The 15525-nt window shown below is 42.7% G+C and overlaps 1 protein-coding gene across 4 annotated transcripts in view; it reads left to right on the top strand.

Moving 5' to 3' along the window:
- Sacs (sacsin molecular chaperone) overlaps positions 1–15525 on the top strand; it is a 77169-nt gene that overhangs the window by 1929 nt on the left and 59715 nt on the right. For 2 of the 4 annotated variants that reach the window (XM_029468847.1, XM_029468843.1), the window contains exon 2: positions 8433–8920. In XM_029468847.1, coding sequence (XP_029324707.1) covers positions 8901–8920 — 20 coding nt within the window. In that variant the 5' untranslated portion in view covers positions 8433–8900. Of the gene's footprint in view, positions 1–3959; positions 3998–8320; positions 8357–8432; positions 8921–15525 lie in introns of those variants that run through there. The other 2 variants (XM_029468844.1, XM_029468845.1) reach the window with 2 other exon arrangements.

Below are 15525 nucleotides of genomic sequence, written 5' to 3' on the forward strand. Positions count from 1 at the left end.
AGATAAACCCTTAGCCAGACTCACTAGAGGGCACAGGGAAAGCATCCTAATTAACAAAATCAGAAATGAAAAAGGAGACATAACAACAGATCCTGCGTTTTTCTTAAAACAAGGTCAGTGGGGAGTGTTGCCTTCGAGGCTGATATGCTGATAATTTTAGCTTTAATCTTACTCCCTGTGTCTCTGAAAACGGGAAAAAGTCTCTTCCATTTGAGCCAAAGACAGGATGGGGGCTGGTTCCAGGTGTCTTCCAAGCATAAGCTGCCACAACCCCATATTGGTCTCTTTACTCCTGCACCCACCAGTACAGAAGTAATTCAGGATCAGCCCCCATTTATTTATCTTATGACGAGTTTTACAAGCACCCACTGGCAGCCAGGTAAGAACTAGGACAGTGTGAGGTTCTCATGTTCATGTCCCCTGAGTGTTGCGGAAGACTAACCAGCTCTCTTTCCTTTGCCTTGACAGTTAGCTCCATTCTGTGTGGTCCCTTGTCTTCTTTATCCTTGGCTTTTGGCTTTTGGCTGCCCAAGCTGCTCCCTCCGGCACCCATGATCCTTAAGACTCTGTCTAAGTCCCTTTCAAAGGAAGCAAGCTAGCTTACACCATCTTCCTGCATCCCTGCTGTTGTGCTCATCCTGTGAGAACAGCAGTATGAACTGTTGACCGCTGTTCTGGTGTTTCCTGTTCTTCCTGTCAGAAGAAAAGCTCAGTCACAGCTTTTGAAGAACAAGGACAGTTTACAGGAGTCCTTTGCTTTGTGCTGGACTGGCCCTCAGCAGCCCTGTGCTCAAATGTCAGCTCAACTGGACCTTCCTGCCACAGCCCCCTAAAAGTCGCTAACAATTGGTGCCTCAGTTTCTCTTCTGTCCAAGACACTGATGGTCATTGCTCAGATGATGGTGGTACCATTGAGACATCAAATGTTTGTGAAGATAGCTAGCTTGGACTAAGCAGTGTGTTGCTAGTGAGTATTTGATTCATTTCCAACCCATCGCATCCATCCATCCATCCATCCATCCATCCATCCATCCATCCATCCATCCATCCAACCACACATACATCTACTCACTCAATCTATGAAACACACCAAATAGCTTCATTTATTAGTGTTCCCTCAAAAACTGAATTTATAAATGGACTTTGGGCTGAGTGCCTCTTAAACAGCCTTTGCTTTGGGCTAAATGCTCTTCACTGTTTCCCCAAGCTGTTCTTATACCTTTGGCCTATGAAAGCAGAGCTAGAACTTTCTCGTTGCCATAGGGCTGTTCTCTGAGGGGAAGGGTGACTGATTCCTCTTGCATACCTTCCCCTAAACACATCATGGTAGCAGTAACAATGACTATACTGGCCATGTCCCCCAGGAGTCCAAGTCAGGACAGTTAAATGTGCTTAAATGTGCCAAATTGGAAATCAGAACAAGTTCCGTTACTATTTTGATCTTGGACAGTCAGGCGGCCCACTCACTCTTTATAGACATTGCCAATCCTGTGACTATTTTTAATCTCTACTTTGTCTTTCTCCTTTCTCTTTGCTATTTTCCCTTAAACTCTACACTTAACATGGACTGGACTTCAGTGTCTATGATGGAGATGTTGTACCCTTCCCAGAGGGAGAAGGAAAACAGAGAAACTGGGAAAAAGCACTGGATTGGGAAACAGAAAAATGTGACTTTAGCTCTGTTGGCTTTTATTTGTGCATAACAGAAAACCATTTATCCTCGTAGCTAAGATAAGAGGTTTGGGGAGAGACTCTTTGACTTTCCTTAGAGTCCTGAGCATAAGATCTCGACAGCTCTCTTTGGACTCTGCTCACTGCCTCAGAATAGTCAATCAAAAATTACTTTTCACTCGTGTGGTCAAGATTAGAAATGATTCAATAGCCCCGCTCTGTAGGTTACAAGATGCAAGGTTCAGGGAGTAGAAGCTCAGTGTGTTCTTATTTGAAAAAGGAGAGGTCTACTCATTGTAGCTTTTCTTGCTGAAGATCACCACGTTCTCAGACCCCACGCCCCAAGTTCTGGTTCTTGCTGTCGTGTTCTTCCCACTGCACTTTGGATTTTGGGTGACTGGAAGCCTGAGAGCTCACACAGATCACCCGTTTTGTGCAGAGCCATCTTTAGTTCTTTTATAGCAATGTAGCATCCGGACAGACAGTGTTTTTAAAACCCTGCTTCTGATAGTATTGCATGTCTCTTACCTAGGCCAGAAGACCAAGGCTCTGCCTTTCACTTCTTCCAAAAAGATAAAAGCTTGAAGTCAGCCAGGCACCTAGTGAATGGCAGTTTAAATTTCATGCATATCTTTATTTCATTAAACTGCTGAGCACTGGAAAGGAGCGCACGTGTGAATATTATTGGTCTCTGGGATTTGTGGACATTTCTACACAATAGCAGGTTCAGCGTTTCCCCTTGTTTAACATGATGATACATTTAACTGTTAGAAATCCCCAGTAAGACAAAGGGAATATTGGATAAAACACAGACATACTAAACTATTATTCACTGTCTGGAATTGACACTTAACTAATATATATATATATATATATATATATATATATATTTATATATATATATATACAGAAGCAACCATTTAATTGTTGGATTAAACAATAGTTAATCTGCTTTGCACATAAAGATATTAAATTGTTATATTTTGAAGCTCGGTGTGTAAATTTTATTCAGTCTATGTCAGCTTCCCATCAAACCCACCCCCACACGCTTATTTTTATTTATCAGTGTTTTTGTTACAGCGCTTGTACTGGGTGACTGCTTTAGAAAAAGTCTAGTCCTGGAGAACATACTTGTTCAACAAATCATTAAATGCCTCAGAGACCCATCTAAGAACAGCCCAAGACTCTGAATAGACTTATTCTGAGACAGACTCGGGTTAGAAAGGTGGAGTCTCATCACAGTGATTCTGACATTTAACCTCTCGGAGCTTCCAGCTTCCTACTTTTGAAACGAGACTGAGAACAGATCAGCAACCTCTCCGCAGTGATCAGCACACAAACCCCTGGCATGGTGACGTGGGTGACGCGTGGTAGGCTTCTCCAGCAAGGTCTCTTTTTAAAATAATGAGCGAATTCTTGTGTCTTCTAAAAGCTACATGATATGCATCAATCTTGACAAATTTAGGAGATTTTAGCCATATTTATTTTAATGTTCTTTTTAGCAGCTTTACCAAGATATTATCCACATGCCATACAGTTTGCTTGTGTGTTATGTTTATAAATTTTTATCTGTGAACATAGGCAGAACTTTTTTTTTTTTTTTTTGCCAGCGTAAGACCCTGCCTACCACAGTCATCTCTACGTATCATAGAATCAACTTGAACTTGATTCAAGGTATAAACCTAGATGTTTGTTCTTATGATCTGGGAATGAGAGTTTATGCACACTGGTGAAATTTGTACATCAAGTCACTAAATTGTTCACACTGTTGAGTGCCTCCTGTATCTGTGATCAAGAGCCTGAAACAGAGCCAAAGAGGAGTCAGACAGCTTTGAGGAACTGATTGCAAAAGAAACGAGAAAGGCCTGGGTCTCACAAAGGGCTTCAGAACACCAGGGGAAACTCTTAGGTGTTTTCATGGCTGTCCTGTGGATATCTCTATGTGCTTGTGTGTACACTGAGTACACTTCACCTTTAGCTTCTCGTGGTGATGTAAATACATTTTATTTTTGCGTTTGATTGCCCAGGTATATGAGGCCAAATCTGGCTGTGGTGACCATGACCTGTCCATACGGCCCACAGTACTGACCCTGGTGACACAGGCAGGGCCTACTGTGCTAGATCTTGCTCTGTTGATTCACAAGGTGAATTCATCTGACTTTTCCATTTTGCAAAGATTCTGTTTCAACCTGTTCATCTTTGCTGACTCATGCTTTGCTCTGAGAGGATAGGGTATATATAGTCTTTCTCGGTTGATCAGTGGAGGCTAAGGGCTAGAAGTCTGTCTGCCTTTGGCTTCTTCCTACTACGTGGAAAACATCCAAAGGTAAGTTTTTACCATGTCCAGCAGTGTTTACTGCTTGAGAATTTGTTTGGCGGTATGGATTTTTGTTTAATCCACAGATAAATGTGTATCCTGCTCTCAGGCTGGGGGCAGGTGCTATGCCTATTTGCTATAAATGTCTTAACTGACTATTTCTGGGGACACAGAGACTATTTTGATAGGTTACGCTGCAGAGAGCTGTGGCTGTCCAGAAGCACGGCAGCGTTGTGAAGGGCTTCAGGAGAGGCTACCCCAGCATCCCATCTAAGTCCTCTCCATACAACCTTTGCTTCACTGGGTCCCAAGTGTTTCAAGTCTATTCAAGAGGCTCTGCAATGTAAAAGAAACCCTATATAGGATAAAGCAATAAGGTGGCTCTAGTTATGTTTCTATGCCAAGCCCTGTCTCATTTCCTTGGTAACGGCCAGGTGTCTGTGTTGTAGCTTCTAGGAGGTTGGCTTTGACCTAGCTGACCTCGCTGCTTCAGTTCACTTTATTGCAGCCTAGACCCCTTTTGTCTTCTCCCCTCTGCACACTGCTTACCTCTACTGAAGCACAGCCTTGGATCCAGGGATCCTGGCCCACTGTTTACTTCGCGTGCCTGACACCCGGACCCCTGGCTGTTTGTCTCAACCGGTGTAATTCACAGACACTTTTGCATCAGTTAGTGAATGAAACTGGCGTGTCTTCCTACTCCCCAAATGAAGCCACACAGTGCCAAACCTTGCTGTGAAGCTCAGGTTGCCAAAATAGGATATTTCTGCTGAGAAGGCACCAAGGGCGCGCGCGGCACAGACACGATGCTAATGTCAACAGGGGACAGAAGCTCCAGATTTCAGAGACAAATGAATGACCGATTCAGCAGTTGGCCGGGACGAGTGTCCACCCTCATTCCCTCGCAGACACCGCAGGGCACCCCATTGTTTACACCCAAAGGAAGTGTGTGAATTGGTGGACAGAAACCATCCCATGCCATTTCATAGGTACATGGGATGCAGTGCACATAAGCACAGACAGCGCCATCTAGAGGTTGCACCTACTGCCCACACTGTGCGAAGTGCCTTTAGACACAGTTCAATAGTTTTTTATGGAGACGTTGTTCCTGGATGGCAGGCACATAGCCATGTTTTACAGATGTTGAAACTTAGGCACAAAGAACTTGCAGATTGGCAAATGGTGAGAAGGCTCCAGAAAGTTGTATAATGATTTGTTCTTCCCCAAACGATGGGAACCAGCAGCTTCCCTCTCCTTTGAGCATTAGAGGCCTTGGTGTTCCCGGGGAACCGGCAGGCTCTTCTGTGACGGATCTTTGGTGCGCTGGCCCAGTTTTCATTCTCAGTGTTGGGTCTAACTTCCCCCCACTTCCTTATGATCAGTTCTCAGTTTGCCAACTTCAGTAGCATCTTTCTAGAACCAACTCTGCACACACCCCCCCACTGCCATTATTTTCCCATCTTCGCTCATATTTCCATTGGGGTTAATCCTATAACCTTATTTCTCAGCTCTGGAATTAAAACAGAACCCAGTCTTCAACCATTCTTCCTGCTGAATGAAATCATCGAAGACGATACTTTCCTCATAAATGTCCTGCTTCCAATTCTAATAAAGAAAGAACCCTTAGGCGAGGAGCGTCGTCAGAGGACACGTGTATCCAATCTGAATCCATAGGTTTACGTGCTTTTATTTTAGCTTTAGGTGGTCTGTTTATGCCACCTGGTACTGCGTTTATGTATAAAGGGATGGATTGTTTCTGTTCACAATACATTTGTTGGAGCTGAGAGTGTTTTATATTATCTGTTGCTACTAAAACACCACAGGCTGGGTAAATTATAAAGAAAAGAGGTTTATCGAGCATCACAGATCTGGTTGAAAGTCAAGTGGCATTTTTGGTGTGTCCTTGTTGCTTCTTGCTGGCAGAGTCCCCAGGCTGAGCAGGCCATCATGTGGCAGGAACAAGGAGTGTGTGTGTCTTCTCTGCTCTTGGTCTCTTCTGATAAAAGCTCTAGCAGTCAATCGTGGGCGCATCACTCTTGCCCTATACCACATGAGCTTCCAAAAGCCCCTCTGAACTCATAGCTGCATTAAGTCTGTGCCTTCCAGGGGCTTTGCAGTAGGGATGAAATTTCAGCACGTGTTATAAATCTGTATCTGCTCTATTCTGTGGTTGCTTTTAAAATAAACATTTAAGGAACAAAACCATTTATATTTAAGGAAAAAAAACCTTCACTGTTTCCCTGCTAGCTTTAGAAAACTGCACTGATTGGCTTTGATGAATGCCAATCAAAATGTCCTGTGAAAAATTAAACTATACTAAGCCACTGAGAAATTGTCTTCAGGGATGGGTCTGCTGTAGCATTTGGTGATTAATCTGCTCTAATCTCCCCAGTAACAATGGTGCAAGTTCCTCACTACCTGCCCCAATGCTCTGGATTCCTGAATGAAAGACACACACACACAAACACACACACACAGCCTTATATTTAATATGCCTTAATGAGCTCAATGGCTGGGCCACTCCCAAACTTCACGTTGCTAACGCCTCTCCTCCGATACTCCTGAATTATTACTTACTAAAATCTATATTCCATCTTTGCTACCCCAGACCCAGTTTGGGGGACCCTGGGTCACTCTTCCCCAGCTCTTACACAATTGGTATGCTTCTCTTCCTGCAGCTCTCAAGCCTGGATCTTATTCCTTCCCTGGCATGGAGTTTCTCCTTTTTCTCTCTCTCCTGAGTTCCTTGTCCAGGAACCTTAAAGTCACACCCCTGTTCCCCTGTCCAGCCACTGACTGTTGGCAACTTTATTTACCAATAAAAGCCAGCTGGGAACAGGGACCCTCAGCATCTTACCTGCAGATGTGTAGGTTCCTGTGCAATTTGGGGAACCAAATTAACGCAAGTCGCATTAGAACCAATCCACAGCAGTCTACACTGACTTTTGAGCTCTCTTTCTAGATGTTATTGATCATCCAGAAATGATGATTCACTAGAGCTTGAATGATTACTTCTGCAGACATGTCATCCAGTGAAGCGTGGACAGCTTGGGATGTAGCTGAGAGGTAGAGTGCCTGTGAGCATGTCTGAGGCCCTGGGTTCCATTATCAGCATCACCGCAATACATAAACGCATGAGGACACTGGACACATGGACAGAAGGCTCAGGAACTGAATCTTCAGATCTTCAGATCTTCAGCCCTTCTCCTTCCTCCCAGAATGTGTTTAAACAAAATCACTTATTTTCCATATTTCCTTAGTGTAGTACCAATCCCACCCCCTTCAAACAACTCTCATATGTGATCATGTCTAAGAAAACTTTGAAATTATAATGTATTTTGTAACCATTGCATTATAAGTGTATAAATAGAAAATTCAGTCTCCTGACTTATCATTGCGAAAGCTGTCATTCTCCCATTTTATTTCTTAAAAGTCGAGGCTATTTCAAAGATTAGTGGTTTTTTAAAGATCTTCCAACAGGCACACTTTCTCTCTCTAAGACAAGAGTTTCTCTCTCTAAGACACACACTTTACTTACACAAATTTTAAAACTTTGTAAGGAATGATTTTAATTTTAGTAGTCTGTCATCTTCTGTTTTTACATGAAATAGCTATAGTTGGAAACCACAAGAGCTGTGCCCAGCCACCTGTGAATAAATAGACTGTGTAAAAGCTATAAGGAAATGTGATTTCACTTTGTGTTTAGTGTCTGCTCTAAGGAAGCGGGGATCGGGACAATTGATCCAAGACTCATAGAATTTATGTGAATTTAAGGATTTTAAAACATTGCTGGGGGTGGGGCACACGCCTTTAATCCCAGCTCTCGGGAGGCAGAGGCAGGCGGATTTCTGAGTTCGAGGCCAGCCTGGTCTACAAAGTGAGTTCCAGGTCAACCAGGGCTATACAGTTAAAACAAACAAGCAAAAAAATATTAACAATGATCGAAGCCTTGTTGATGTAATTTTAAAAAATAGGAGACTGGATGATGAGAATCCCCAGGGAACAGAGAGCTCCTGAATTGACAGCTTGTATCCAGTACTCCGAGCCATTATTGAATCAGCTTTGCTCTCATTCCTGCCTTTCTCTGGACCCTCCTCATGCCGAGGCTGGACTGGCAAATATTGTTTCTCTAAGAAGGTATATTGTGTGGGAAGTAGGATTTCCAGTAGGAAGAAATCAGGGAAACAGAGCTCACGTGGTAGGTTGATAGATAACGTTTATTATTTCAGAGGCCTCCATATCCGGTAACACAAGTGTGTTTGTTGATGTGTGTTTTGTTGGGAGGCTGGGGACAGAGAGGAATGTCATGCCGGTTGGCAGAGGTGCAGCGCAATGATACTTTATATTTAATAGGTCACTCAAGCTAAGGTCCTGGCTGTCTTCTGTGCAGACTGCGTTCTCGGCACACACATTACTCTTTTCTTTACCTTGTTTTTTCTTTTAGGGTCCTTGAGGTAAAGCCAAGATGCCAGTGGCTCCAGACCTGGGAGAAGTATTCTAAAGGGCACGCATCTTATAACTCCTGAGATGAGGGTGGGCAGTGTCCTACCCAAGCAGCTCCGCAGCATCTTCCCTCTGCAGTTCCAACAAGGACCATAGAAGAGCCAGCGAGGAGGAGACATTAAGGTTGCCTCTGGGAAAAGCCGAAAACTCCCAGCCAGCTGATACTGGTTTGCTTTAAAAAGACAACCTTATCAGATCAACCTTATCAGGCATACAGAACACAGGAACAAAACACAATGTTTTCTGATGTCAGATGATGACAGATGCTGGGGAAGACTGGCTTTTCATCAGCCAGAAAGAGCTTCGCTCAGAGTGCACATTGACAAGAAACACAGGAAACACATAGGAGCCTTAAGCAGAAGGAAGCAGGCGCCGTCTATGGTCTTCAAGGACAGCTGCTCCGGTGACCATGGAGACCGAGGAGACGAGGTGAATAGTTACCGATTTAAGTGGAATTTACTCATTTATTTATGTGTGTGTGCACTTGTGAGTGTGGAGGGCAAGGGACTAGCTTCAGAAGTCTCTCTCTCTCCCATGTGGGTTCCAGGAAGCTCATTCAGGCTATCAGCTTGGTAGAGGGTAAAGGGCACCTTTGTTCTCTGAGCCTCCTTGCTGCCCCACGGTTGTGGTTTTATTAGAGTATATTCCTGATCTTACAAACTTAGGACTTATTCAAAAGTATGCTTATTTATTGCTATTGAAATTTATATGTGCCCTTCTTCGTTTTGAATGTTTTAAATTGAAATAGAGTCACATCACTTTTCCCTCCTTTCTCTCCCTCCAGACCCTTCCAGCTACCCTCCCTCCAACCCCTCCCATGTCCCTCTTCTCATGTTAATAGTTAATAGTTTCTTTTCTTTAATGAATATTGTTGCGTGTGTGCTTTTTCCGTAGTCAAATAGCAGAGTGGTACTCTTATGTTTCTTTGTTTCTGTTTCTTGGGAATTTTTTGAATCAGATTTCTCTGTGTAGCCCTGGCTGTATTGGTACTTGCTCTGTAGACCAGGCTGGACCCAAACTCAGAAATCTGCCTGTTCTGCCTCCTGGGTGCTGGGATTTAAGGCATGCAATACCACAACTGGATCAGAGTGCCACTTGTATTCGAATGGTGTACTAAAGTGACATGTTCAAAAATTGAATTTTCAGTACCATAAAAACAAGGAAGGCTTCACATCTTAGCCTAGTGATATCAGCAGATTAAAAGACTTTTCAATTTTTATTTTCCAAACTTGAAATGCTAAATTATTATTATTAATAATTTATTTATTTTTGTTTTTGTTTTTGTTTTGTTTTGTTTTGTTTTTTTGAGACAGGATTTCTTTGTGTGGCTCTGGCTGTCCTGGAATTCACTCTGTAGACCAGGCTGACCTCGAACTCAGAAATCTGCCTGCCTCTGCCTCCCAAGTGCTGGGATTAAAGGCATGTGCCACCACTGCCTGACTTGAATTATTATTTTTTTTTAAAGAAAACAACCTAGTTCTTCTGTACTAGTTTTTGGGAACTGCACATTAAATAGGAACACCGTTACATTTTGGGGAGTAGCTGCTCCCTAGCATCGTCAGGAGTATTCCTGGGACTGATTCTTCCTTTGCACTCCAGGCTGACCTTGAGCTTGTCCCCTTCTGTAGTGCTGGGATTATGTGTTGAGCCATCACATTTAATTATTGTTACAGTGCATGAATGCACGTGGCTGCCATCAAGCAGCTGGCATAGTCAATTGTCTTCTGTATTGGCTACAACTATGAAAAGTAACCAGTGAAGCGTGGTGGCGAATGCCTTTAATCCCAGCACTTGGGAGGCAGAGGCAGGTGGATTTCTGAGTTTGAGGCCAGCCTGGTCTACAGAGTGAGTTCCAGGACAGCCAGGGCTATACAGAGAAACCCTGTCTCGGAAAAAAAAAAAAAGAAAGAAAGAAAAGAAAAGTAACCTGAAATTAAGTCCTTTATTATTACTGATGCTGTCGTTAAACACGAGAGACATGTTTGCAGCATCCTGTAGATTAACAGCAAACAACAACAAAAACGTTCTCAAGTACTTCTGTAGTGGTACGCACTCCCTTAATTTTGGAAGTAGATACTCTTACAAATAAAAAGTGAACACTTTTGTTTAACTCAACAGTTAGCCCATTTGTTTTAAGAAATTTCATTTGCAGTAATTATATACAACCACTCGCTGGTCTTGACACTGACTTTATCAATCATCAAGATGAAGCCCAACAATGTAGTTTCTTTTGCCATTACTATCACGGTTGGCAAATTCTATTTATATCTATATTACATCTATATATTTATAAAAAGGAAATATGAATTAAATTTGAATGTACTTTTTCTGAGGATGGCATTATATCGGCTGGGCTGTAGGTACTTTTGAATTCTTACTTTACTAAATGTAACTGGCAACACACACATGCAGGTGAGCACATACATACGTCTATACACACAATAGTACATCCACTGACAGCCTCACTCAGCCTGCTGACTATAGATCCCCCCATGTCTCTGCTGGAGTTCAGGCTTGAGCTGATCTGAATGAATACTAACAGAGGCTGTAGGGGAAACTACTAAGAAGAGATGTGGGCGGAAGGAAGGACAATTCTTTTTTTTTAATTTTTAATATTTTTTATTACGTATTTTCCTCAATTACATTTCCAATGCTATCCCAAAAGTCCCCCATACCCCCCCCCCACTTCCCTACCCACCCATTCCCATTCAGGACAATTCTTGCTAAGCTGGATCTGACAGAATGACCACATGGTTTGGGTGACAAGGGTGGATTCTAAGCTGACTTAGTGGGATGCTTGCATCTAACTCAGCTTAAATTTCTAGATGAATTAGATGCTTCTTCAGGTGATGGATTCAGGGCGGGCACCATGGATCCTGTGGACTTCCTGTTCAAATATCTCTAGAGATGGAGTGGACACCAGTGCCAGTCAAGGTCCCTGCCTGGAACAGAGGGCAGGGATGCAGGAGGAGGCTGAGGGACTGAGGGTGGTTTTTAAGGAATAATCGGCGCGCACGAGCAACCATGAGTTAGTGGCAGGAGACTTGGGCTGCTGTGGTTAAAGAGCAGAGATCACATAACAAGAGGATGATGTGATTTCTGCAGATCCTAAGATTTGCACAAAAGAACCAGAATTGTGAAAAATAGCACGATGCCAGGATGGGTCGTGGAAAAGAAATCCTCTCCGTGTATGGTGGAACTTCTGCAGTAGATGTAAAACCAGTATGACCTCTCTGTATGAACATAGTCTAGAGAAAGGTAGGAGCTTTTAGAAGATTTGGTACTGTGCTGTACTCTATTCAATATGCTAAATAAACCTTTATTAGTCTTATAATGATGACTTTATTAGTCATTAAAATAACTTTATTAGTCTTATAATAATGAACACTCATTTCATTAGGCAGAGAACAAATTTGGAGGATTGCTTTGGCTCCTGGGAAATCTCAAGGTCAATTTGAGATCTAGATTCATTTAGAATCTATTTGGAGAAGGCAAAAAAAAAAATGTCAAAAGTATCAAAAGGTTTGAACATTTGACTAAATAGGATCTTAGTTTATTGTAATGAACATTCTTACCTGTCTACTGAACCAAAATAACAAAGATTCAAAAGGAGAAAACAGCTATATACAAAAACCAAACAGACTCCAGAGGCTGGAGAGAAGGCTCAGCGCTTAAGAGCCCACGCTTTTCTTTCAGAAGACCTGAGTTCCGTTCCCAGCATCCACGTAGTGGCTAACACTCATTTCTAACTCTAGGCCCAGTTGTGAGCTGTCCTACGGGGCTGCTGGGAACGGAACTCAGGTCGTCTGAAAGAGCAGTGCATGCTCTTTACTGCTGGTCCATCTCTTCAGCCTCAAATTATAACATTTAACAACTGGTAATCCTTTTAGTGTGTGTATGCGCATACACGTATGTTTTGTGTGTGTGCATGCATGCATGCATGAGCACATGCTAGATGTGAACCGCAGTCATTACTCTTCAGGAGTCATCTGCCTTGATGGCTTTTGAGACATGGTCTCTCATTGGTCCATTGTGTGCTGAGTAGGCAATGCTGGCTTCCCATCACTGGGATAATAGATGGGCACTGCTGTGTCTAACTTTTTACATGGGTTCTGAAGATCAAACTCAGGTCCTTATGTTTGCATGGCAAGCACCTTATGGACCGAGGTAGTCATAGCTCCCTGGTAAGCCTTTATTATGTTTTTTTTTTAACAAGATAAGATGAACACATTGTGGGTTGTCTGATATTAGCCAGCATTGTAGAGACATTTTTCTTCTGACACTATCTCACAGTTTTTATAGGCATGCTGATTTGTAGTACAAGGTTTCCTATTTCTCAATAGACTAAGATATAGCTGACATCTCTATATAAAAATAAGCCAATGCCATATAAACCTGTATTATAAACTATAATTACTATGTCAGCAATATGTTTTATTTAGAGATTACATAGCACAACTCTAAGGTTGCAAGTTCCAAAGAGATTTTGGAACCTTTTCAGCAGGCATGTTCTAACACTAAGAAGCCTAGCTACCGTCTCAAGTAACTACTCTGTTAACTGTATACAGCATATGTATACCAGACAAATATTAAGAAAGAGAAAGGGGTAAAAGCATAAATCCTGAAAATGACAAATACATCAACTTTGGTTTTTTTCTTTGCTGTTCTTGATGTCTGTGTAGTTAGCTGTTACCCAGCAATTCATCTTTTACTTATACATCTGTTCTAGGTTAAGTTCATAAATTAATTTTAAAGGTTTATTTTATTTCTTAATTGCGTATATATGTGTGTGTGCACATGTGAGTACAGGTACCCACAGAATTCAGAAGAGGATGTTGGGTTCCCTGAATTACTGCTGGTTGTGAGCCGTAGCACGTAGATGCTGGGAACTGAACTCAGGTCCTCTGAAAGGTTAAGATGTCTCTTAACCACTGGGCCATCTCTTCAACTCCTTAAAAATAATTTCAACACTGCTATAGTATTATTGACTAGTAAATTCAAGCACAATTCTTTGTTAAACTTAATACAAACAATTGAAAACATACTCATTTCTTTTTTTTTACAAAAGCAGTAATTCCAAACAAACCTTGTTTATTAAAGAGTTAAGTCATTTGAACCTGGAAAACTTTGTAATTCTTTTCTAATGTTTTAGGAAGTTGGGAATTTCCCTCATGGAAGTGTTTTGTTGTTATCAAGCCAGTTTTGACAGCACCTCGTTAAGGGGTTTCCTAAGTTAATCTGGTGATGCCTTGGTGAAGTAGATAATCATACATACGAACACGTGTAAGCCCACAACAGCTGCTCTGAGATTTTATCACAGGTGGCAAGCAGAACAGTTGACAGTCACTAGATCTTGTGAGACAGTTGACTCTCATCTTCATCTTACCCTTCATTGATTTTTTGCTGTTACGTATGGAGGGTGTTTCCAGATGCTGTTTGTCCTGATACTCAGCTTTGGGGCTCTATGAGTCCTTTTGAGAACTCCGATGGCAGTAGTCTCAAATTCAAATGGCTGCGGGGAATGAAGGGGCTGGCATAGGAGGGAAGGGGTCTTTGGGTGGGCTGAGGAAATGGGAGGCGGAATCGAAGAGAACTGGAAGAAAATGCTAAGCTGGCTGATGGGAGGAGAACGGGGATCCAGCTGGTGAAGGAGCCAGTTTGAGGAAGTCATTGGTGGTCAGACTCATCCTTAGTAACATCAGTTACAAGAACAAACTTTAGTGGGAGTGGTAGAAGGATGGTGTGCACAGTCACATGGGGGGTGGTGGTGGTGGCAGGTATTCAGTTCCCAGAGAGCTTCCTGTACACTTAATTAAGGGGACTCTGCAAATGGCTACTTGGGACAGCAACCCAGCTGTCTCTGCACAAACCCAGCCTCCATGACCTTGGGACTCTGATGGATCTTCTATCTACCCTAAACTCTGCACAGTCTCTAGAGTGTTCCACTCAGGACTGTGGGAAGTAGACTCACCTCTCATTCTACTTCCAGCGGGTGTCATGGGAGCAATGGTTCAGGAGGGCAATCTCCCATTGGCTGCTGATCAGTCAGTCAGAAAACATGGCTGAAGGCTTCAAACGTGTGCATCTGGGGTCCTGGGTGAGGGCTCTGAGAGCCCAGTGATGAAGTTGATCTTGTACAAGGCATGGTACCATGACTGTTAAAGAGTGTATTATTTCTGACCCTTGTTACAACAGTGAGGAAGACTAGGACTGTAGTGACAAGTACCAAGACTTTGAAAATGGGGATGGAATGTAAGCTCAACTTCTAAGGCATCACAGCAGCTGTGTCCCAGCCAATGGGCAGTGGGAGGGATGGATGGAAAACCATGAAGGGATCCTTGTTAAACACGCTACACAGGATTCCTGAGGCAGGAAGCAGAGTGGTGAGTGTCTAGACCAGGGGATTCTTCCTGAACTAACAGTTCTGACCATGACTGACCTTAGACAAGACAAAGAGCCTACTGATGGGGCCTGTTTAATAAGGGTCTATCTGTAGTTGGAAAAAAAAAAACCCTACTGGATTTGGCTAAGAAGAGTCCCTCTTCAAACTCACATGGAGGCATTCCCAGCCTCCTCTCCTGTCTTTCTTTGAGTGACACCTACACTGATCCCAGGACCTCTGCATGCTGCAAATTCTCCTAACAGCTTTGTCCTCAGAACCACACATTCACAGATTAAGGATCTGTTATGCACCAAGGCTCTGGATTAGACCCAGGAATACAACTGATATAGGCACCCGCTTATATGAATCTTACATATTAGCAGGGTGTGCTGGTTGGTTTTTGTTTTTTTTTTTTATCAGTTTGACACAAACAAGAGAGCCTTGAGAAGAGGAAACCTTCATTGAAGAATTGCTCCCACCAGACTGACTTGGGAGCTTATCTGTGGGGCCTTTTCTTTGATTGATTGATTGATTGATTGATTGATTGATTGATTGATGTGGGAGGACCCGGATGACTGTGGGTGGTGATACAACTGAGCAAATGTAATAGGTTGTATAAGAAAGTAGGCTAGACAAGCCATGGGAGCAAGCA

Source organism: Mus caroli, chromosome 14, assembly GCF_900094665.2.
Source record: "Mus caroli chromosome 14, CAROLI_EIJ_v1.1, whole genome shotgun sequence".
NCBI classification, from domain to species: domain Eukaryota; kingdom Metazoa; phylum Chordata; class Mammalia; order Rodentia; family Muridae; genus Mus; species Mus caroli.